This window comes from Eretmochelys imbricata, chromosome 1 (genome assembly GCF_965152235.1).
Source record: "Eretmochelys imbricata isolate rEreImb1 chromosome 1, rEreImb1.hap1, whole genome shotgun sequence".
Classification (NCBI taxonomy): domain Eukaryota; kingdom Metazoa; phylum Chordata; order Testudines; family Cheloniidae; genus Eretmochelys; species Eretmochelys imbricata.
In genome coordinates this window covers 358,306,313-358,329,513 of record NC_135572.1, presented here as the reverse complement: position 1 = coordinate 358,329,513, position 23,201 = coordinate 358,306,313, and the positions used below count along the sequence as shown (strand labels likewise).

Here is a 23,201-nt window from a genome sequence, read left to right as displayed (position 1 = left end):
ACGTCACCGCGGCCCCCGCGCGCGCTGGCCGACGTCACCGCTCTTGAGCGGGAAAATCGAAAGGGCGGCCGGCCGGCCGCGGGGGCTGAGGCGGAGCGGAGCTATTCCCCCTGCGCCGCGGGGTGAGTGTGGCACGGTCCTGGTCTCCCCGACGCGACACCCCCCGCCCCCGCCCCGTGGTGCGGTCCGGATACCCCAGTGCCTCCCCCACCCCTCCGGTACCATATTGTCTGGATTCGCCCCGCCCCGGGGCGCGGGAACCGACTGGGGGCGGGGGTGTTCTGTTAGGTGCCGGTTTTGGGGGGCCGCATTCCGGGAGGTACCGTCACGTGACACTCTTTGGAACGGGCGGGGGCCGGCGCTGGGGGCGGGGACCGGCGCTGTGGGGGTGAGGGGCAGAGCTGGGGGGGCGCCGTGGGAACAGGTGGGGGCAGCGCTGGGCGGGACAGGGGCCAGAGCTGGGGGGGCGCTGTGGAGGTGGGGCAGAGCTGTGGGGACGAGGAGCAGAGCTGTGGGCCTGGGAGGCAGCTGTGGGGCTGGGGCAGAGCTGGGGGGATGCTGTGGGGATGGGAGGCAGCTGTGGGGATGGGGCAGAGCTGGGGGGATGCTGTGGGGATGGGAGGCAGCTGTGGGGCTGGGGCAGAGCTGGGGGGATGCTGTGGGGATGGGAGGCAGCTGTGGGGCTGGGGCAGAGCTGGGGGGATGCTGTGGGGATGGGAGGCAGCTGTGGGGCTGGGGCAGAGCTGGGGGGATGCTGTGGGGATGGGAGGCAGCTGTGGGGATGGGGCAGAGCTGGGGGGGTTCTGTGGGGATGGGGGGGTGCTGTGGGGATGGGGAGTAGAGCTGGGGGGATGCTGTGGGGATGGGGCGTGCTGTGGGGATGGGGCAGAGCTGGGGGGATGCTGTGGGGATGAGGAGCCAGAGCTTGGAGGGGTGTTCGGGAGACGGGGGGGCCAGAGCCAGGGGGGTGCTGTGGGAATGGGCGGGGACAGAGCTGGGGGGCCATTGTGGGAACGGGGACAGAGCTTGGGGGATGGGACAGCTGAGGGGGATGCTGTGGGAACGGGGGGCAGAGTTGGGGCAGCACTGGGGGGTGGGGGCTAGAGCTGTGGGGGCGCTGTGGGGATGGTGTGGGTCGGGGAGCAGAGGTGGGGATAGTGGGTGCTGTGGGTCGGGAGCAGAGCTGGGGAATGGGGGGGTGCTGTGGGGACGGGGAGCAGAGCTGGCGGGATGCTGTGGGGATGGGAGGCAGCTGTGGGGAATGGGGGGGTGGGGATCGGGGCAGAGCTGAGATGGTTGCTGTGGGGATGAGGGGCCAGAGCTTGGAGGGGCATTTGGGGGCCCAGAGCGGAGGGGGGTGCTGTGGGGAAAACCCCAATCTGGTATCAGGGTCTTCCCCAAGATACACTAACCATCCTGAGTCTGATGCATCCCTGGGGAGATCCTGGTTCCTTTAGCCTTGTCCCCTTTTGTGCCTGCGTACCATGATCGGACGTCCCCTGTGTCCTAGGGCAGTGGTTCTCCGGCTTTCCAGACTACTGTACCCCTTTCAGGAGTCTGATCTGCTTTGCACAGCCCAAGTTTTACCTCACTTAAAAACTTGAGACTAAAAATACAAAAGTGTCACAGCACACTATTACTGAAAAATTGCTGACTTTCTCATTTTTACCATATAATTATAAAAAAATCAATTGGAATATATGTATATTGTACTTACATTTCAATGTAGAGTATACAGAGCAGTATAAACAAGTTATTGTCTGTGTGAAATTTTTGTTGGTACTGACTTTGCTTGTGCTTTTTATGTAGCCTGTTGTAAAACTAGGCAAATATCTCGATGAGTTGACGTACTCCCTGGAAGACCACTGCGAACCCCCAGAGCTACACGTACCCCTGGTTGAGAACCACTGCCCTAGGGTCTGACCCCTCCCTGAGTCTTTATTGCTCCAACTTTTCACACTTCCTGACCCTCCCCCACCCCATCCGCTCTCTTCGCTCCTGGGTCTGACCTCTCCATCCCTCTCTGACAGCCAAATACTGCAGTCAGCATGGTCCTGTATGAAGCACCAAGGCCCACTACCTGACACTGGCTAAAAAAGGGAGGGGAGGCGAGGCACCCTCCACAGCATGGGAGGGCAGGATGGGGAGCAGGAGAGGCACACAAGATGGGCTGGTTTTGAGGAGAACACTCAGGTGTGCAATGAAAGGCAGCTCCTTCCTAAAGCGTAAGAAAATCCTATGTGTAAAGTGAAGGAGGACTTGTGGCACCTTAGCGACTAACCAATTTATTTGAGCATAAGCTTTCATGAGCTACAGCTCACTTCATTGGAGTGATGTCCATGTTCAGAGCAGTCTGGCCATGAGTGAGCCTGCACTTGTGTAAAAACAATGAGGAGTCCTTATGGCACCTTAGAGACTAACACATTTATTTGGGAATAAGCTTTCATGGGCTAGAACCCACTTCATCAGATGCATGGAATGAAAAATACAGTAGGGAGGTATAAATACACAGCACATGAAAAGATGGGAGTTGCCTTACGAAGTGCGGGGGTCAGTGCTAACAAGGCCAATTCAAACAGGGTGGATGTGGCCCATTCCCAACAATTGACAAGAAGGTGTGAATATCAACAGAGGAAAAATTACTTTTTGTACCAGACTGTATCCTAAGACCCAGGAGTCAGGTCATGTGTGCTTAATTGTTTGCAGAATTGGAGCTCAGGTGTGCAGATTAACAATCATAGAGTATCAGGGTTGGAAGGGACCTCAGGAGGTCATCTAGTCCAACCCCCTGCTCAAAGCAGGACCAATCCCCAACTAAATCATCCCAACCAGGGCTTTGTCAAGCCTGACCTTAAAAACCTCAAAGGAAGGAGAATCCACCACCTCCCTAGGTAACGCATTTCAGTCCTTCCTACTGAAAAAGCTTTTCCTAATATCCAACCTAATCTTCCCCCACTGCAACTTGAGACCATTACTCCTTGTTCTGTCATCTGCTACCACTGAGAACAGTCTAGATCCATCCTCTTTGGAACCCCCCTTCAGGTAGTTGAAAGCAGCTATCAAATCCCCCCTCATTCTTCTCTTCCGCAGACTAAACAATCCCAGTTCCCTCAACCTCTCCTCATAAGTCATGTGTTCCAGTCCCCTAATCATTTTTGTTGCCCTTTGCTGGACTCTTTCCAATTTTTCCACATGCTTCTTGTAGTGTGGGGCCCAAAACTGGAAACACCACTCCAGATGAGGCCTCACCAGTGTCGAATAGAGGGGAACGATCACGTCCCTCCATGTGCTGGCAGTGCCCCTACTTATACAGCCCAAAATGCCATTGGCCTTGGCAACAAGGGCACACTGTTGACTCATATCCAACTTCTCATCCACTGTAACCCCTAGGTCCTTTTCTGCAGAACTGCTGCCTAGCCATTTGGTCCCTGGTCTGTAGCGGTGCATGGGATTCTTCCGTCCTAAGTGCAGGACTCTGCACTTATCCTTGTTGAACCTCATCAGATTTCATTTGGCCCAATCCTCTAATTTGTCTAGGGCCCTCTGTATCCTATCCCTACCCTCCAGCATATCTACCTCTCCTCCCAGTTGAGTGTCCTCTGCAAACTTGCTGAGGGTACAGTCCACACTATCCTCCAGATCATTAATGAAGATATTGAACAAAACCGGCCTGAGGACTGACCCTTGGGGCACTCCGCTTGATACAGGCTGCCAACTAGACATGGAGCCGTTGATCACTACCTGTTGAGCCCGACGATCTAGCCAGCTTTCTATCCACCATACTTCTGTAACTTGCTGGCAAGAATACTGTGGGAGACCATGTCAAAAGCTTTGCAAAAGTCAAGGAACAACACATCCACTGCTTTCCCCTCATCCACAGAGCCAGTTATCTTGTCATAGAAGACAATTAGATTAGTCAGGCATGACTTGCCCTTGGTGAATCCATGCTGACTGTTCCTGATCACTTTCCTCTCCTCTAAGTGCTTCAGAATTGATTCCTTGAGGACCTGCTCCAGGATTTTTCCAGGGACTGAGGTGAGGCTGACTGGTCTGTAGTTCCCCAGATCCTCCTCCTTCCCTTTTTTAAAGATGGGCACTACATTAGCCTTTTTCCAGTCGTTGGGGACCTCCCCCGATCACCATGCGTTTTCAAAGATAATGGCCCACGGCTCTGCAATCACATCCGCCAACTCCTTTAGCATTCTCGGATGCAGCGCATCCAGCCCCATGGACTTGTGCTCGTCCAGCTTTTCTAAATAGTCCCGAACCACTTCTTTCTCCACAAAGGGCTGGTCACCTCCTCCCCATACTGTGCTGTCCAGTGCAGGAGTCTGGGACCTGACCTTGTTCGTGAAGACAGAGGCAAAAACTAGCCCAACAAGGCCATAATTCTGACCAGGTGCTGCTAATGTATAAATAATACAATCAGTCATTTATGAAACATGCTTTACTTTATTTCCTGTAGCTTGGCTTGGTCAGTTTCACTGGGATTTCTAGTCAGTTTCATGGTCAGGTTTGTTTATTTCCAGGCATTTGTGTAGGTCTAAAATCAGATAAATATTTTTTTATTTGTAGGTTCTCAGACACTAGCTTACTGTTACTGTGTGTTGTGACAACACAGGGGAATGTTTATGTCAAAACAAAGCCCTGTTTTTTGTTTGAGTTAAAACATTTTTATTGGCCTCCTGCTTTACAAAAGCTGACTTTTTATAAAAACAAAATTGGAGCCAGCTTTGAGCTGACTGCATCCCATTGAATGACTACAGGCCACATAGGACAGCATTGTCAGCAAACTGATGGACCTGTGTCCATGCTGTGTCCCCTCCTGGCAATTCTAGGGATCTGTTACGATGGAGGATGTGGAGTCACGCTTCCTGCACCTTCTGCAGCCCATCCGGGATCTCACAAAGAACTGGGAGGTGGATGTGGCAGCCCAGCTGGGGGAGTATCTGGAGGAGGTAAAGCATCCTTTCCTTCCACAAAGAACAGGGTGGCGGGGAGGAATGTCAGTATCCAAGTGCCACAGTGTGGCCAGTGGCCATGCAGCTGGAATTCCTAGCATGTGGTGCTTGTTTCGATCCCTAATGTTCCTGTCCCTCAGGCCAGCCCTGACACGTTGTCACTGGCATTAAACTCTAAATATCAAATCCTGGACCTCAGATCTGTTCCTTTTGCTCCCTGCCCTCCCTGTGAAGTGCTCCTGGATCCACAGTAGTTTTAGAAATGATGCTCAGCACAGACCTGTTCCTCGGAGAACCATTGCCACCTATGGAAGAGCTCTTGCCTCAAAGGTTATAAGAGAACGCGTTCTCCATTCACCCCTCTCATCTCGTCCCCCAGGTGCCACTGCAGGTTTGCTGTGGGGCCAGGGCTTTGTCCCCTCCAAAGTATCTCTTCCTGCTGTGTTGTCTCTCAAACCCAGTCTGTGAAATCAGCTTATGTCGTCCCATGTGTGTGTTCTGTAGCTGGACCAGATCTGCATTTCCTTCGATGGCGGCAAAACCACCATGAACTTCATAGAGGCAGCTCTGCTGATCCAGGGTTCTGCTTGCATCTACAGCAAGAAGGTGGGGAAGCCAAGGAGAACTGCTGTGACTCACTCCTGCTGCCCCTGCATGGCCAGGAGGAGAGCTTCTGGGGAGTTTGCCAGCTGGAGGCTTGTACAGTGGGTGTTTTGGGGAGTTTTGCTTGACTCTGAAAGTGTTAAGCCACCTGCACATGTGCTGATTTATTAAATGTAGCCCTGAAACAATAGACATCACTCAGCCCCCAATGTGGCTAGCCCCGTCTCTATTTGTTTATGGACGTGCAGCCTGCAGACGCTACCAGTCTCACTGCATAGTTCTTTGTTCCTCAAGCAAAATGCTCCCCTAAGCTGGAGTTAAGGCTGAAAGTGTCAAGACCTGGTGAGGACACTGAAGTTATCAAAAACAAACATTGGGGCCTTTTTAAGGACCACATCCGCACTATCCCCTAATAGAGGCAGCCTCCCTGAGATCCTTACATCCCACCCTCTAACCCTCTTGCCTTATTTTGGCAGGTGGAATATCTCTACTCTCTTGTTTACCAGGCCCTCGACTTCATCTCCAACAAAAAGTAAGTAAAGATTTTCCTTTTCCGGGAGATTGCCTCTTGCAAAGTCTGTCTGGGTGGGGTCCCACCATGATAATGATAATAAGTTCCACCAGCCCAGCTCAGCAAGCTAATGCATCTCTTTCTGACCCGTAGCTCCTGTCCTTTTTATCACGTTCACGTTTCTTTGCCCCTCCCTAGACCCTTCCAAGCAAGGGTCTTGTAGCACTTCGCAATCACTAACTAATCCTTCCAACCCCCCTTCCCTTAGATATAGGTAAATTATCCTCCTTTTGCAGGTGGGAAGCAAAGTGACTTGACCAAGTCTATAGAGGAAGTCCCCCGCAGAGCGGGGAATAGACCCATGAGTCCTGATTCCCTGCTCAGATCATAAGGCACGCTCGGTCTTTATCTGGTTTTAAACTGTTGTCATCCAGGACCATCTCTGTGGCTATTTTTTGCTGGTTTTAATGCTAGGCTCCTGTCCTGCAATAGGATCCTCCTGGAATAATGTTGAAGTCAGTGGGTCTCCGTGCAGGTTTGAGGGGTCTCTGGTGGGGATCCAGCTGTAGGACTGGGGCCTTAGCTGGTGTGATCATTTTATCCCAAAAGGCTTTACAAGCAGTCTCAGTGCACAACTTAATTACTGTAACAAAACACACAATGCAGCCCAGTGAGTGAGGTATTAAATAGAAAGAGGATCTAGGCAGGATGGCCGAATAGGCCTGGTATATGGGGGTTTTTGGCACCTCGCTAGCAGACGGATCGCATGTAGTAGCAGTTTTCAAATGTAGCATGTCGTCTCTTTAGTAACTTTTCCTTCCCTGTATATCCCCATTCGAACTGGCCCATGCTCGGTACAGGTCTTCGGTTAAGAGAGGAGAGATCTGTTCAGGGTGGATGGCAGCAGCCGTTCTGAAATGGAAATCCCCCGGACGGGTGAAGCTCTGCTTATGGCTCTGACTTTGAACAGGCACTTGGCTCCAGCCACACGAACCCACCTCCGAAATGGAATTCACTTTGGGCTCCTCTGCTTCTCTCAGCCAGAGGCCTGACACACCGGGGGCACTTGCTAGGGCCTTGCTGAGGCAGGAAGGGACAGAACCGACAGGGAAGGATGCTGCTGGGGAGCTGGAGCTGCTAGAAATGGAGTGTGTTAAACAGTTCTCTCCAAGCTGCCTCGAAGTGAAACATGCCTCCATTTCTCCTTCCCCATTCACTGACGGAAAGGGAATCGACTCAACAAATAAGGGATTTGCTGGCCAGGCCTAAGCCCCTCCTCCCTACTGCAGCCAAATCCCATTTTGCCACTTGCACTCCTGCACAGGAGTGGTGGGCTCCAGGTCCGAGCCAGGCCTGCATATAGGAATCAAGTGCACTTTAGTTGGCTCCCATCAGAAGAATAATTTACCGATGTGGCTGTCTCCCTCCTGGGCTATTTAATGCTGGGCCCTTCGATAGCCCTTCACAAGGACAAAAGAGGCCTTGGGAGCTTCATCTGCTGCCCACTCCCGGGCTGGAGGAGACATGTTACATCCCTGTGTCTTTTGTCAGAGTAACTGTTGCCCCAGGGCACACCCAACCAATGACTCGGACATCCTGGGCTCTGCTCCTGGGAACTGCCCAGCTGATAATAATGGTTTTAAAAAACTCCAGTGCCCTCTTGTGTTTCTTCCCTCCCTGACCCAGGCGGGACAAACAGCCTACGTCGGTGGGGGAGGACGGCACCGATGCTGACGTCAGCGCTGGGCCCAGGACGGAGGAGGAAGAGGTAAGACAGCAGGTGTGGTGTGTGTGCCAGCAGTGGGAGTGCAGTGGGAGTGCTTCCTGTGTGCCAGCAGTGGGAGTGCAGGCAGTATTCCGACGGTCCTCTGCCTGGAGTGTGCTAGGTGGGTTAAATGGTGGTGGGTGACCTTAGGCTGCAGCCTCGGGTGCCAAGTCTAACTGTGCCCGGCCTGATTAGTTGCTACGATCACTTGCCAGCAGGCCACTCCCAAACTGCTCTTCTCTGGCTATGGGGTATTTAGACTCGACCCTGCCCCCAAACACCCTGGGCCTGAGGGTTTGGTCTCTACTCACCACCATAAGTGCAGACATAGCTGTAGAGTGCAGACACACCTGTAGCTACACACCAGAGTGAAAGGCTCCTGCAGTGGGGAGGCAGTGGGACACTGCACTGCTGAAAATAGCCGTGTAGACGTGGGAGGCCCTGCTTGGGCGTGTATATACCCCAGGGGTCAGGCCTGTGGGGGACTGTATTCTACTTGCCTAAGATGTGTCTACACTGCTAGCTGGCCATGCAGTATCTGTTCTCTACACGCCACCGTAAGTGTAGCCTTGTAGCATTTCACCCCTTCACCTTGTGGGACAGAGCCCTCAGCCTCTGCAGCCCTCCAGCTCCACCCCAGAGACTAAACGCTGGACCTCCATGCCTCTCTCCGTCTCTTGGGACAGAGGGCTCTCAGCTGAAGCGTGTGTGAATGCTTGCCGGGCCACTCTGAGGGCTGGGAGAGCCTTTAGCAGGTGCACAATATAGCTGTAATGGCTAACCAGCAGCGCGGCTTGTGGAAGCCTGGCGTGCTGCCCTCGGGGGAGCAGTGGCTGCCCTGTGGTGTCTGTGGAGATAAAAGGTTCCCAGCTCCAAGGCCCCTGGGAGCTAGGGATGTTTCTCAGGGCCTGTTGAGGCTCCCAGGCTCAGCGCACTGTGTGTGTGTCACACTGCCTCTATACAGATAACAGTGTATCGGTGAATTCTGCTGCTATCCCCAAACTCACTGGCCACCATGTTCTAAGGCATTTCTGCTAAGAGACCAGCTTGCTTTGGAAGGAGTTTGCCACCAAGTATCTGGGAGCCCATAGCCCCTATGCACCGGTTGGAGAGCTCCCACTGGCTCTCTGCCTCCTCTCCCCGGTCCCGGGTTCAGATGCGGATCTGCAGACCTGTTCTCGTTTGGGTCAGGATGGACTGAGCCCAGGGCAAGAAATCAGGAGTCACTCCATGACCTTGGGCATGTCACTTCCCTCCCCCGTGGCCCAGAGATCCTGACCTGCCTTCGGGGGTGCTGTGGGGATCAGCAGAGTGTGTCTGTATGGCATGTCAAAGAGACACAGCTCTCTGTGAAAAGTGCTCCATGTCACTGCTCTCTCCCTGCAGTTCCTCTCATTGGATGACATCAAGGACACCAACGTGGTGAGCGTGGACATGAAGAAAGATCACCAGCCTAATGTAAGTGACACGGTCCCCGTCCTTCATGCCCTCCCTGCCCCTCTCATATCCCTTCTGCCTCCTGATCAGGGGGTTTCCGAGACTAGAGTCTGCTGTGTCCTACGTGCCAGCTTGCCCACCCCAGCACCCCATCTAACTGAGCAGTGCCGTCAGGGGAGACTCTGCCAGCGAGGAGTATTTCCAGCCATTTCTGCAGACAGAACCCTCCTCAGCAGCAAGTGGTGACACGCCGTGGGTACCAAGGACTGTCATCTGGCTGGTGAGAGCTGGTGTTTGTACCCTGGCAGGACAGCATTGCCCAGCGCCCAGCCTGCCCTGATAGCCCTGAGAAGCAGATGAAAAAGCTCTCTGTATGCGTAAATGCTTCTTCCCAGCTGCAAGGGCCCTGTCTGTGGAGTGCAGCTGGGCCCCTTTCTTCCCGCGATGGGCAGCTGGGATCATGCTGTCCTATCTTTGCAGACTGTGAACATTGTCCCCTTGACTCCGATGGCCCTGGTACCCCCAGAAGAGGCAGAAAAGAAGGACAACCCCCTGTTCAGGTAAAGGCTTCCCTTGTAATGCCTTTCAGTCACTCCTCTCTTGCCATCTGCTATCTATCTCTCTTGGATTTTCTCACCATTGGTGTTAGGGTCTGGCCCTACTCAACATCTTCATTAACGAGCTAGAGGAGGGAGAACAGCAGCGGGAGGGAAAGAATCCAGAGGGCTCCAGTGAGTTCAGAGATGTGAGCAGGACATCACATGAGATTCTTCATGGGAAACGCAACTGGGGGGAAGAACAATCATGGAGGCACAAGCCTGGAGAGCAGCCAGGGATGGAGGCGGGAGAGTGAGAAGCCAATCCGATTGAGGTTGCCATGTGAGATGGGCCACCATGAGCCTGGGCTGAGAGAGGCCCTGTGTCCTGGAGCAGGAGGGGATAGCCCCCCTCTGCCTGGCTCCAGGGAGATCCTAGCTGGGATTCTGCACTCAGCTCTGGCCCTATTGTATTGGAAAGAGGGGGTCTGTCCAGGGGTGGGGGAAGTTCAGAGAGCAACAAAACATTTGGGGTGCAGAGGTTGAGATTTAGGAAGAGATGAGCGGAGCTAAACCTGCCCTGTCTGGCTAAACAACAGGGGGATGTGACACCAGTCTGTGCTGCTTAGAAGGGCATGGCCAGCCTGGAGACAAGGAGATCTTGGTCTCCCTTATGTAGGCCCCCTCACTAGGATCTGAGCCAACAGAAGTCCCATTCATTGCTGGCTTGGGGATGTGACTGGGCTCAATGGGACCCAGTGGGTCTCTCCCAGGTCTGGGTCTCTCTCCCTTCTTCCTAGCACCCCATGTGACCTTTTACGAACCCACGCTCCGGCTGTGCCCTGGAAACCAGCGATGGTGCTGGGTCAGAGCTGTTCTAATGCTGCTCCTTCTCCTCAGCCGGAAGGGGGAGATCCTGGCCAGCCGGAAGGATTTCCGCATGAACACGTGCACCCCTCACGCCAGCGGAGCTTTCATGCTGGAGCTGGCGGGCCTCTCACCCACGCAGTGCTTCCAAGCCAGACACCAGGCTGGGGACCCCGGCAGTACCACAGGTGCAGGGCTGGGCTGGGGATCTCCCCTTACCTTCCCAGAGCCGCTCCAAAGACCTCCTGGGAGGGGATGTGGGAGCCGCAGAGTCCCCGTCCTGTTCGCTGCTCCCCCTCACATCTGTGGAGAGGCTCTTCATTCCTGCCCTGTCAGCATCCCTGTCCCCTTCCGTTCTCTGGGACGGGCCAGGTAGGCTGCTTAGCTGCTGCATGACTCCCGCGTAGGGCCTGGAGCACTCTCCATTGGCTGGACCTGCCTCCAGCGAGGATGCTGTGGGGACGATGACAGAGGCTTGCTGCAGCACGGCCTGGGCGGGAGAGACAAGGGGATTGGCTGAGGCAGCTCGCCCCAAAGGCAGCGATGCCTTCCGGAGGGCTCCTGGGTTCTCCTGTGTTGTGGCTGTAGCCCTGTGCTAGGTGCTTCTGCTCCATCAGAGAGGCCGACCTGAGGGGTATGGGGGAAGCTGGCTATACAAGCCGGCCTCGTTTATGGCAGGCTGGAGTGAGCCTTGGTCACCAAACCAGCAGCTATTCAAGGGGGGGTCCTCGGGAGCCAAGGGATGAGATCCCAGCAGGATAATGCTTGGGAGACATCATTAACAAGTCTCCCCCCTCCCCTGATTCTGCCTCATCCCTGCCAGGAGGGCAGAATGCCGCCCTGGGGTCTGGAAACGCGCCCATGGAGGTCAGTGCCTGTGAGACTCCTGTCCCAGTTTTGAACTTCTCTGAAAATGAAGGTGAGATATGCTGCCGGTTTGCTGTGTGAGATCCGGGGCTTCAGAATTGAAGGAGAGGTTTCCTCTCGGGAGGGCGGAGGATGGATGGCTTCCAAGGCTGGTTGTGGCCCCATGGATGGAAAGGGACCCATCTCTTCAGGGGCTGACTGTGCCCCTCTCTGGTAGGCGCTGTGGCACCAGAGGGTGGTGACGACGATGACGATGCAGGAGGAGGAGGTGATTTCTTGCCTGATGCCCCAGAAGGGGGCGTGGAGACCAGTCCTGCGGCTGTCGAGCACATTCAGCCGCAGAAGGTAGGAGTAGGGCCGTCGTCGTGGGGGCGGCATGGGGAGGTGGGACTGCTGCACTCACTCCTGTCCAGCAGCCTGGGGTCCCCACAGGCCCAGCTGATCACTCTCGCCTCTGTACGATGCTTCAGGAAACTAACTGCCTTGTTCTCTGCCCGCTAGAGTGCGCCCGAGGGCAAGGGGTACATGCTGCGGGAAAGGGCCCCTGCTGTGGAGCGCAGCGCCCACGTAAAGGTGAGAGAGGTCTGTAGGGACCATCCAGAGGGGCAGCAGAGTCCCTTTGGGAATGAGAGCAGTTCCCAAATAGTAACTCAGGGGGAGGCTGGTGATCTGGGAACTTCCCCACTGCACTGTGTATGCCAGGGAGCAGCTGCCAATGGGCACAGGCCCTAGAGCTAATCGCTGTGAGTCCTGAACTGGCTGCCTAAGCCGTGCTTTGGTGACAATGGATGCTCCCTGCCTGCTCAGGGAGGGGGACTGCAGCGGGGAATTGAGTGGGAACTGACAGCCTGGCCATCAAGCTGTCCCATTCACTGTTCACTCATGTTCTGTGCCAGGAGATGCTGGATCTGTGGCGAAGCCTTGACCCCTTTGACGATTCTGAGGACAAGCCCTTTAAGAAAGGTAACGAGGGGCCAGCTGACCAGTGACTTGGCCTGGCTGCTCTCCGGGGTTTAGCAGCTGCTTGACCATAGCAGGGCCTGGGATGATACCCTAGCCTGCGTGTTTAGCTCCTGGAAGCAGGAACCACTGGAAGGGCTGCGTGTGCTGTGACCTCCTGCTGTCCATGGAGCAAACTACCGTTCCCCCTAGATGGGCGTGGCTAGTGGAGTGAATGTGGCTGCCCCCGTCCTGAGCTGAGCCGTTTGACAAGGAGCGAGTACGTGTCCCTGCCTGCCTGGACTGGAGCACCCAGCCTGCATTGCCTGCTGGGCCTGGGGGTCTCTCTGGGAAAGGCCCCTGCTCTGACAGCGGGAGCGGCTGCAGTCCAGGCTGTCGAATATCATGGGCTGCACTTTGACACCCTGACGCTGGAAAGCAAAGGGAACTTCCTCCTTCCTGAGCAGCCCCAAACCTGCCTCCCAAGGCGCTTGCAGCACTGCTCTGTGCTGGGAAGAGGGGTGGTGTCAGGCCCCCGCAGCACGTCTTCCAGTGCAACAGAGCCACAACGAGTTTGGAGGTGCCTCTGAACTGAAAGGCAGATCATAGAATCATAGAGTATCAGGGCTGGAAGGGACCTCAGGAGGTCATCTAGTCCAACCCCCTGCTCAAAGCAGGACCAATCCCCAATTAAATCATCCCAGCCAGGGCTTTGTCAAGCCTGACCTTAAAAACTTCTAAGGAAGGAGATTCTACCACCTCCCTAGGTAACGCATTCCAGTGTTTCACCACCCTCCTGGTGAAAAAGTTTTTCCTAATATCCAACCGAAACCTCCCCCACTGCAACTTGAGACCATTACTCCTTGTCCTGTCCTCTTCCACCACTGATGGTTCCACAGTCTAGAACCATCCTCTCTGGAACCACCTCTCAGGTAGTTGAAAGCAGCTATCAAATCCCCCCTCATTCTTCTCTTCTGCAGACTAAACAATCCCACTTCCCTCAGCCTCTCCTCATAAGTCATGTGTTCCAGACCCCTAATAATTTTTGTTGCCCTTCGCTGGACTCTCTCCAATTTATCCACATCCTTCTTGTAGTGTGGGGCCCAAAACTGGACACAGTACTCCAGATGAGGCCTCACCAATGTCGAATAGAGGGGGACGATCACGTCCCTCGATCTGCTGGCAATGCCCCTACTTATACATCCCAAAATGCCATTGGCCCTCTTGGCAACAAGGGCACACTGCTGACTCATATCCAGCTTCTCGTCCACTGTCACCCGTAGGTCCTTTTCCACAGAACTGCTGCCTAGCCATTCGGTCCCTAGTCTGTAGCGGTGCATTGGGTTCTTCCGTCCTAAGTGCAGGACTCTGCACTTATCCTTATTGAACCTCATCAGATTTCTTTTGGCCCAGTCCTCCAATTTGTCTAGGTCCCTCTGTATCCTATCCCTGCCCTCCAGGGTATCTACCACTCCTCCTAGTTTAGTATCATCCGCAAATTTGCTGAGGGTGCAATCCACACCATCCTCCAGATCATTAATGAAGATATTGAACAAAACCGGCCCCAGGACCGACCCCTGGGGCACTCCACTTGACACCGGCTGCCAACTAGACATGGAGCCATTGATCACTACCCGTAGATCTGGCAGGGACTATGTTCACGGGCGTTGTCCTGAGTCCCGAGGCATGTGACTGTATGACTGGGCGTCAGTGGCTCCTAACACCCACCCAGCCGCCCTGGGGTCTCCCTGGAACCGGTACTGGTGGCTGCTGCTGCAGAGACTGGCAGAACCCCCTGCTGCTTCCTTCCTTTCCCCACCCACTGTGACTGCAGCTCATTCCCTTCTCTGCACCCGGCTCCAGGCAGACCCTTCACGGGGCCGCGTGACCTGGACGATGTGCCCGGCAGCAAGCGGAAGAGGAGGGCACCCAGGAAGCTGCAGGACTTCATGCAGTGGTTTTCTGCAACCCGTGAGTATCTTCGCTCCAGCTCTGCTCCCGTCCCCTGCAGCCTGCTCCCTGGCAGGGCCCTTCTCTGCCGAGAGACGTGGCCTCTCAATGCCCACAGCCTCAGCATCCTAGTCCTGTGGCGGCTGGTGGCTGGACTCTGTCCTGGGGACTCCCCTTGTCCTGCCGGTGTCACATGGGACTACAGCCCCACCCGTTCGGCGGCCCTTGTATTCAGCCTGTCGCCTGCCTGCCGTTTGGCGTGGATCACAGAACTGGCCCCAGGCTCCATCCAGCCCAGTGACGAGCACCAGCTGCATCAGGAAGGGACTGGAAACCCCAGAACAGAATATGCTGCTCACAGCAGGGCTCCGTGTGCTCCGCAGCAAGCTGGTCCTAAATTCTGCCATGTGCCCTGGATTCTGTGCCCGGCGCAGCAGACTGGAATTCCCCAGCCGGGCAATGGACGTTGAAAGGCAGAGTGGCCACGTCCGCCTATTGTGATATCAAATTCCATTTAGTTCAGGCTGTCCCCCCACCTCAGGTCCACACGCACCAGAGACTCTTGCATTGCCCAGTGTAGAACTGTACTGTGGAGATTGTCAGGGGAGAAGGTGCGAGCCTGGGGAGGGGGTTAGAAATCATGGGATAGGCCATACTAGTTGGGCGTTCTTGCCGAAATGATCGGCAGTGAAATAATTAATGGTACTGACATTTAAAGTGTCATCATCACAATTCAGAGTCGGTCAAATGGAAAGAATGGTGCAGAGCTATTGGTTCAGACTGTCTGCAGACTCAGGCAGATATAGCTGCATCAGTTACGCGTGGGTCACATTGTCAAGGCTTTGTCTATAAAGCTGAGGGCCCACAAGCTTCCTAAAAATGAAAATTCATTCTCTGGAGCCCTGTTCCGCTGCCAGGGGCGCATTGCTCATGGGCCTTGCCCGTAGGGGATGGTTCTTCCCAGCACCTCTCAATTACTCTGGTTTCTATTCCTTATACGTTGTTCCCTGCCTAATAGAATTGTGGGTGTTCTCATCTACAGATACATGTCAGGTCCTTTCTGAGTTCAGTAAGGTCACTACTATGAGAGGACTGAACGCGGCACGTGGCGTTTCCTCTCATCAGTGGCTGCCCTTTGCTCGGGTATCATGAGAGCGCAGAGAGCTATGTCTTATGTGACCGTCCCTAACTCACTTGTTTGCATCCCTCTATCAGGTTCTCTTGCCGCTTCTTCCCCTTGTGGTGCAGGTCTCCTTAGGCTGCTCTGCCTCTCCAGAGAGGTTCTGGTAACCCTGTAACCGTCGTGTGGTACCAGGGCTGGTAAAGGAGCTTTGCATGGCCCCAGGGCTCTTGGAGAGGAGGTAGCATCATCATCTGGCATCCATGTGTTTGTCCATCTTATCCGGGCCCTATTGCTGTAGTATCAGAGCCTTGCCACCTATAATATATTGCTCCTCCGCACCCCCCTTGAGGCCTGGCAGGGTATCCTCCCTTCTGGTCACCTGGGGACTGAGACCCAGAGACGATGTGACTCACCCCAGGAGGCACAGGGAGTTTGGAAGAGCAGGGACTTGAACCCAGGTCACCCCAATCCTCGGCTGGTGCCTGAAGCACTGGGTCAGCCACACATCTGTCCTTAATCCCACTCCTGCCCCCAGTAATCTGCTGGCTGGTGTCTGACTGACAGGGCTATCCCTGTAGAACCTGGCTGTCTAGTGTTGCCCATTTCCGTTCTCTCCCCAGAGAACGACAGAGCTGACAGCAGAAGAACCAAGAGGAAAGGGCCCACGTTTGCTGGTGAGTGGGACGTGGCTGGTGATGTGCGTATGAGGCAACCTCCCTTCGCTGCCCACTCTGCTTGCGCTAAACGCCCCTCCCCTCCTACACCCAAACACCTCTGGAGCCTGCTTTTCACGGAGCCTCGCAGAGCGAAACCAATGAGTGCGTCAGCGCTGTCCCAGCCCCAGAGCATTCCTCCCAGCTTGTCTACACTGGAAGGCACACTGCAGTGTAGACATTAGCTATGCCGACGGGAGGGGTTCTCCCAACTGGCAGGCCAATCTGTTTCCTTGAAAGGTGGGAGCTAGGTCAACAGAAGAACCCGCCTACACGGGGTCTTAGGTCTGTGTCACTTCGGCATGTGGATTTTCACATCCCCAAGTGATGCAGCTCGGTCAACATGCTTTTCTAGCATATACCAGCCCTCAGCTCCCACGTGGCGGGAGATCCAGCCGGTGAGGTGGAGGGTCGGGGAGAGAATGTGCCTTGAGCCCTCTCCCCACCTGGACACGCACGTCCCCCACCCCAGGGAGCACTGGGCCAAACTGCTTGGGGTGGGATGTCCAGCCAGCTGTCTCACTGAAGGGGGATGGGAACTGCATGCCCAGTTGGTTGGCAGCAGCTCCCGCCCCAGGGCTCTGGCTGCATGCGCCTGTCCTGGAGCTCTTTCTTCCCTCGGGGGTGGAGCCCAGCCAGTTTGTGACTACAGCCAAGCCAGGGCTGTGCCTAGAGCCCGCGGGCAGGAGCTGTGCCGGGCGTCCAAGCCATGCCGCCTGGCTCCGTCCGTCTCTGCCTGGCAGGGCAGTTCTCACGCTCCCACTGTGTCTTGGCAGATCTGGAGGTTCTGTACTGGAAGCAGCTGAAGGAGCGGCTGGCCGTGCAGAGGAAGCTGCAGAGGAGAACGGTGAGGCAGCAGCTACGCTGGGGCACGAGTGTGAATGTGGAGGTGCCCTTGGTCCGCCTGCAGAAAGGGGCAGGTTCCTGTGAGGACTCGTGCTGCTATGGGGCTGGGTGGCACTTGGGCAGCCACAGAGATTGGCCAGTGGCTAGGGCGCCTTTCCCGGGCGTGCTCCCCACAGGGCAGGGACCACGTGGGCAGCCCCACCCGGCACGTACTGCTCAGGGGCTGTGGGTGTCATGGCGAAGTAAATCCCGAGGACGGCCGCTGGCTGGTGGTAGGCAGGCATTCACATTGAGACCAGCGGTGACGGCTGGGCCTGTTACCTCTCCCAGGGCCTGCTGCTGGGGAAGCATCTGCAGGAGGAGGAGCTGTGGGAGGAGGCCGAGGAGGAGCTGAATGCCGTGGACGAGGAGCGAATGGACGACTACCTGGACCACGACGGGGGGGCAGGTACTCCCGAAAGCCTCAGAGCCTGGGGCAATCTGTGCACCATCACTGCCACCCTGGGCATGGGATCCTGGCCACTGTGCTTCACTCCTGCCCTGGAGGTCCGGGCCAGTTAGTGCCCATCAGAGGGGTGGCATTTGCTACGTTGGGCCCAACCCCGCTAGAAACTGGAGTGAGAATTCGTGCTGGGGCTGTTGCAGCTGTCGGACAGCGTCTGCTCTGACCTGGGCCATACCTGAGCTAGACAGGCAGGCTCTGTGCCCCGCTCTGCCCCTTGGAAGCCAGGGCAGGATTTCCTGGCCCAGGGCAGCTGCTGTGTGACAGCTTTGTCCTCTCTTGGGTGGGTCAAGGTCAGAGCAGGCTCCCCACAATCCCTGCTCCCCTTGGCTCAGCGGTTCCGCACTCAGCACGTGAGAGCTAAATGGGGCTCGATGTCCGGGCAGGAACTTTCCCACGAACCCTTGACCAGAGTCCTCTCTCCTTCTGCAGATGACTTCTTGGAGCAAGAGGACATCCACCCAGAGGCCCTGGAGCAGCTGGCCGAGGGCAACCTGGGTAACGTAGTCCCAGACTGGTGCAGCCTCATTTACCCCAAGGGGCCTGTGTGGCAACGTGCCCGAGCCTGGAGCTACAGCAAGGATGTGTAACACAGAGCGGGCATTACCATAGCTGGGCACCTGTGGACTATGTGTCCCAGCATGCAGTGCTCCGCCTTACATGGAACACTGCATGCTGGGACCTGTAGGCTCCATGGGTTGCAGTTAAGTTAGAGATGCCTAGAGCCCTACCAAATTCACAGTCCATTTTAATCAATTTCATGGTCAGAGGGTTTAAAAATTGGTCAATTTCACATTTTCAGATGTTTACATCTGAAACTTCAGGGTGTTGTAACTGGGGGGTCCCAACCCAAAAAGGGGTCTTGGGGGAGGGGTGTCACAAAACTGTAGTAAGGGGGTCGTGGGATTGCCACTCTCACTTCTGCGCTGCCTTCAGAGATGGGTCTGATCTCTCTCAACGTCCCCGGCCCCGACCTCTCCCAGAGTGGCTGTGCAGGGGGAGTCCCATTCCTCCCCAGCCTGGGGGACCAGCAGCTGGAGCCCAGTGAAAGGTAGGAGTCCCGGGTGGGGGTGCCCCCAGCCCTGCCCCTCCAAAGCTAGATTTCACAGGGGAGGTCTGATTTCATGGCCCATGATGTGTTTTTCACGGCCTTGAATTTGGTAGGGCCCCAGAGATGTGGTTGGCTGCACCAGGCCCCATCTGGCCTCTGGGTTCATCAAAACCTGCCTATGTTAGGAGAGTGGTGTGTCTCCCCACCCCGAACACGTGCGTGTGCACATTTGCACATACCCAGCTGCTCAGGTAGCAAGCTCCATGTGCTTTCTGGGGACAGTGAGCCCCATGGCGCTGGGGAAGCGCGGTCCCTGTCAGTGGGTTGGCAGGGCGCCCGTGACAGCTTGCGCTGCTCTCAGCTACAGCTTCCCCTTTGCTTTCAGGCCCCTGCGCGATTCCTGACTCCCTGAGCTATGAGGAGCTGGTGAGGAGAAACGTGGTACGTACCCATCCCCTGGGGGCGGTTGGGGCAGAGCGCAGGGCCTCTCTGCCTCAGCCTGGCCCTGCAGTGCCACCTGACTATCGGCCCTTCTTGCTGCCTGGGTAGCTGTGCCCTTCCTGACGGTGCAGCTAAGGGCCGTGGCTTTCCAGGGATGCCTGTAAATGTTCATTCCCTCCTAGCCCAGGAATAAGAGGGATGGTGGGGGGCAGGCTGGGCTTGTTAGCAGGTCAGAAAGCCTCGACCCAGCTGGGCCAGAGACAGCACTGGATTCTCTCAGCCTCTTAGCTGTCTGATTCCCCCAGGTCTAGGCCGTGCAGTTAGAGGGCCAGGCCTGAGCTCTCCAGCAGAGATGGGGAGCTGCCCAGCTGCTCCTTGGGGTGAGCCCTCAGCGCTGAGAGGTGAGCACCACCACACCCATTGCAGCTGGGGGGCAGCCCCCCTGCCAGCGCCACCTTAGGTGTGGGGAGCAGCCACGTCTGGCAATGCTGGCTCAAGTGACCCCTGCCCACGTCTTCGTGTCAATGTTCCCCTGAGCCAGTGGGGAGCTGGGAGTGAGGCACAGCCAGGGCGGATGCTGGAATCTTCCCCCCTCCTCCTTTTCCCTGATCCCCCATCTCTGTCCCCAGGAGCTGTTCATTGCCAACTCCCAGAAGTATGCTCGCGAGACGGTGCTGTCCCAGCGCATCCGTGACTGGGAGGACAAGATGGAGCCCAAGCTGCAGGAGCAGGTGAGGCCGGAGCATGGGAACCTGTCCCCGGCTGTGGGAGCTGGGCTCTCTGCAGGGATGAGCCCCAGGGGTGGGTGGAGTGCGCAGCAGAGGGCTAGGAGCGAGGGTGGCTGGGCCCCTGGCAGTGGGGCATGCAGGGTGTTGCTGAAGTGAGGCTTGAGAGCACGTCCCCGTCCCCCCCAGCTCTGTGCAGATTTGGCCAGAGCTCTCAGCCTGGTACTCTGCTCCCTGCAGGGAAGCCCAGGCCTGGGTCCCAGTCCCTGGCGGGCACCTCCTCTCACCCTATTGACCTAAAGGCCCTGCCACCCCACTGCACTACAGGCTGAGCGCGTTTCTGATTAGCTGCTGCCTGGGGAATGAACAGTGGCATAACCTAGAGCAGGAGCCCAGGCCTGGGGGGCTCCCAGCACTGTTGCTACCCCCTCTGCCAGCTGCTGGTGGCCCCCAATCATGACCCACAGCCTGGGCTTTCCCCATAGCTCTGCCAGTGCCCCTCAAACCCAACCTGCTGTCCCGCCCTTGGCTCCCACCACAGCTCTTCTGGTGCCTCTCAGCCCTGGAAAGAGACAGTTGTAATGTGGTTGAGGGCAGGGGGCTGCCTGGGTCATCCTCCCGCTCCCCCAGGAGTTGGCCAGCTTTTGCTAGTGGCCGTGGGTGAGTGGGGCTTGGCCTGGCCCCTCAGTGCTGGGCACAGCGTCTAACTCCCCCTTTCCCATGCAGGAGGAGCGAGCCGCCTTCGACATCCACAGCTATGGGGACCAGCTGGCGGCGAGCTGTGGGCGGGTGGGCGAGTGGCACTCTTTCGCCAGCCTGGTGGCAGGGAAGCCGGCCTTCGAGGTGTGTCGCTCCATGCTGGCCTCGCTACAGCTGGTGAGTGTCTGGGCTAGGCGGAGTGCCCTGTTCCCCATGGACAGCAATCAGCCCCTCCACCCTGCTGTGGGTTGTGCGGGTGTCCGGCCTCCCCCCTGCGAGAGTTGCCTGCGGTTGGAACTCCCATGCAGGCTGCTGCCCTCTACCCTTGGCTCTCAGCGCAACTCCCCAGGGCCACTCCATGCACCTGCATTGCTGCTCCCATGTGCCCCTCTGCAGGCCCTGACCTGTGCCCCCTCATCAGTGGTGTGCCCCAGCAACAGGCCCATGCCCCCACTCCTGGATCCCAGTCCTAGCCGGTCCCCTAACCCTGCTGTTGCCCCCTTACAGGCCAACGACTACACGGTGGAAATCAGCCAGCAGCCGGGCCTGGAGGAGGCGGTGGACACCATGAGGCTGCGACTCCTGACCCAAGAGCGAGCGCACGAGCGATTCCACACCTACATGGCCCCCTCTGTGTCAAACTGAGAGCGCCCGTGGGTTTCTGGGGTGCATGGCACCGCCAGGGCTGCTGCGTTCCTAGCGCCCTGCCTATTCCCTGTATATATACTGAGCTCTGGCAGCATGCCCTGTACAGCCTGTCCCTTTCGCTGCCTCAGCTGTCTTCTGTGGGCCCAGCGCCTCCTCATGTGGGGTGGGCCCCTCTTCTTCTCCCTTTGCTCTGCCTCTTTCCATTGGCACAGCCTGTGCAGTAATAAACCATGGGTATGGTCTTGGGAAGTGCCTTCCCTGTGAATGGGGGGGATTGGGCCGCCAGGTGAGGAGCAGGGCAGGTTCAGGCTCCAGGGCGTATAAACAAGCTATGCCCTCCCCATTCCCAAGGTGGGCCCAGCTTTTGACCCCAAATGCTCACAGGCTGGGTGTGGAGGATCCTGTCTCATCCTTCCTATTCCCTCCCCCCAGTCCCCCAGCATGTAACTGTTAAAGAAAAACATGGCTCTGCCTGGAGTGATTCCTTCCTCAGCTGCCAGCATGGGCAGCCCCTGCTCCACAACCCTTGTGGCAGCCATAAGAATGGGATCAGACCCCCTGGCCAGCCGGCCCAACGTCCTGTCATCTTGACAGTGCCAGAGGCTTCCGAGGGGATGAATGGAACAGGGCCATTTATCATGTGATCCAGACCCTGTCCTGTCCCAGCTTTTGACAGTCAGAGGTAAGGGCCACCCAGAGCATGGGGCTGTCCCTGACCAGCTTGGCTAATAATCACTGCTGAGCTGTCCTCCAGGAATTTACTTAATTCTTTGTGAAACTCAGTTCTACTTTCTGCCGTCACAGCATCCCCTCGCAATGCATTCCAAGGGGGCCTGGGCATTGTGTGAAGAAATACTTCCCTTTGTTTTAACCCTGCTGCCTGTTAATGTAATTGGGTGACCCCTGGACCATGTGCTGTGTGAAGGGGTAAACAACACTGCCTGGTTCACTTTCTCCACATCCTTCATGATTTTACAGGCCTCTATTATATACCCCTTAGTTGTCTCTCTTCCAAGTTGATCAGTCCGTCTTTCTAATCTCCTCAGATGGAAGCTGTTCCAGCCCCCTAACCATTTGTGTTGCTCTGCTCTCTACCATTTCCCACTCTAAGAGCTTTGTTGAGATGGGGCAACCAATGTTCCAAGTAGGGGCAGGCGCAGCATGGACTGAGCATGTGGCCCATGCTGCTCTGCCTCTCTTCTCCCCGCCACGTGAGCGCACAGGCTCCATAAATGCAAAGTGCTGCCTGAGCCTGCCTGCCTGGGGGTGGTGGGGGGAGCTGCTGGACACACCTGGCCTGGGACCTGCTGCAAACTGGCCTAGTGGAAGGAGCAAAGTCCTTTAAGGGGTGGCATTAGAGCTGCAGGGTGTGGATTCGACAGCAGGAGACCTGGCTCCCCAGGGTGGGCTGAGCCCCACAGACCAGCCAGCTCCTCCCAGGAGACTTGGTGGGAAATACACCCCCCCCTCCAATATCCATCCAGCATGGCTTTGAATAATCCTTAGGTTCAGTGCAGCTTCCACCTCCCTCCACCATCCCACCTGCGGCTTCCGGCACATGGTGCTGCATCAAGCCAACACCCACAACATACAGGACAGCCGCCCTGCTGTTGCCAGCGCGCCATCACCCACAACCGCTCGCGCGCCCCTCACACCGCTCTCTTTTCTTGGAGGCTCAGGGATTTTGGCTGCTCTGCCTGTACTAAGGATTAATGATAGCACCACAAGCAGGGCTGGGAGCTGCAAAACAGCAGCTGGGTCTGATGGTGACAGGCCTGGTCCAGCCAGTTTTGAGAACAGCACTCACTGTGCAGCTCCAGGGGGATCCTGCCCAGCTGGCCCAGGAGGAGAGGAGCTCCTGTGGCTGTAAGGGGAGGGGGTCCTGGGGCTGCAGGGGTGTGTGTGTGTGTCTGTGTCCTGCCCACCTGGCCCAGGAGGAGACAAGCCCCTGCGGCTGTAGGGGAAGGATCCTGGCCACTGGGCCCAGGAGGAACCGAGCCCCTGCGGCTGTAGGGGG

At 56.6% G+C, this 23,201-nt stretch overlaps 1 protein-coding gene across 2 annotated transcripts; it reads left to right on the top strand.

The window, feature by feature from the left end:
• The first annotated feature begins 71 nt into the window (after positions 1–71).
• NCAPH2 (non-SMC condensin II complex subunit H2) lies at positions 72–21,447 on the top strand. Of its 2 annotated transcripts, XM_077807950.1 has the most exons (21): positions 96–122; positions 4,839–4,958; positions 5,466–5,567; positions 6,041–6,096; positions 7,762–7,843; positions 9,227–9,298; positions 9,758–9,837; positions 10,714–10,868; positions 11,504–11,599; positions 11,765–11,892; positions 12,049–12,120; positions 12,444–12,510; positions 14,350–14,457; positions 16,180–16,233; positions 17,049–17,119; positions 17,449–17,566; positions 18,053–18,118; positions 19,057–19,112; positions 19,742–19,843; positions 20,564–20,713; positions 21,044–21,447. In XM_077807950.1, exons 2-21 carry the CDS (start codon positions 4,851–4,853, stop codon positions 21,179–21,181), a joined length of 1,881 nt encoding a protein of 626 aa, XP_077664076.1. In that variant the 5' UTR covers positions 96–122; positions 4,839–4,850; the 3' UTR covers positions 21,182–21,447. The 2 variants fall into 2 exon arrangements, with proteins under 2 accessions (XP_077664077.1, XP_077664076.1); XM_077807951.1 differs by lacking the exon at positions 4,839–4,958 and having other exon boundaries at positions 72–122.
• The last annotated feature ends 1,754 nt before the right edge of the window (positions 21,448–23,201 follow it).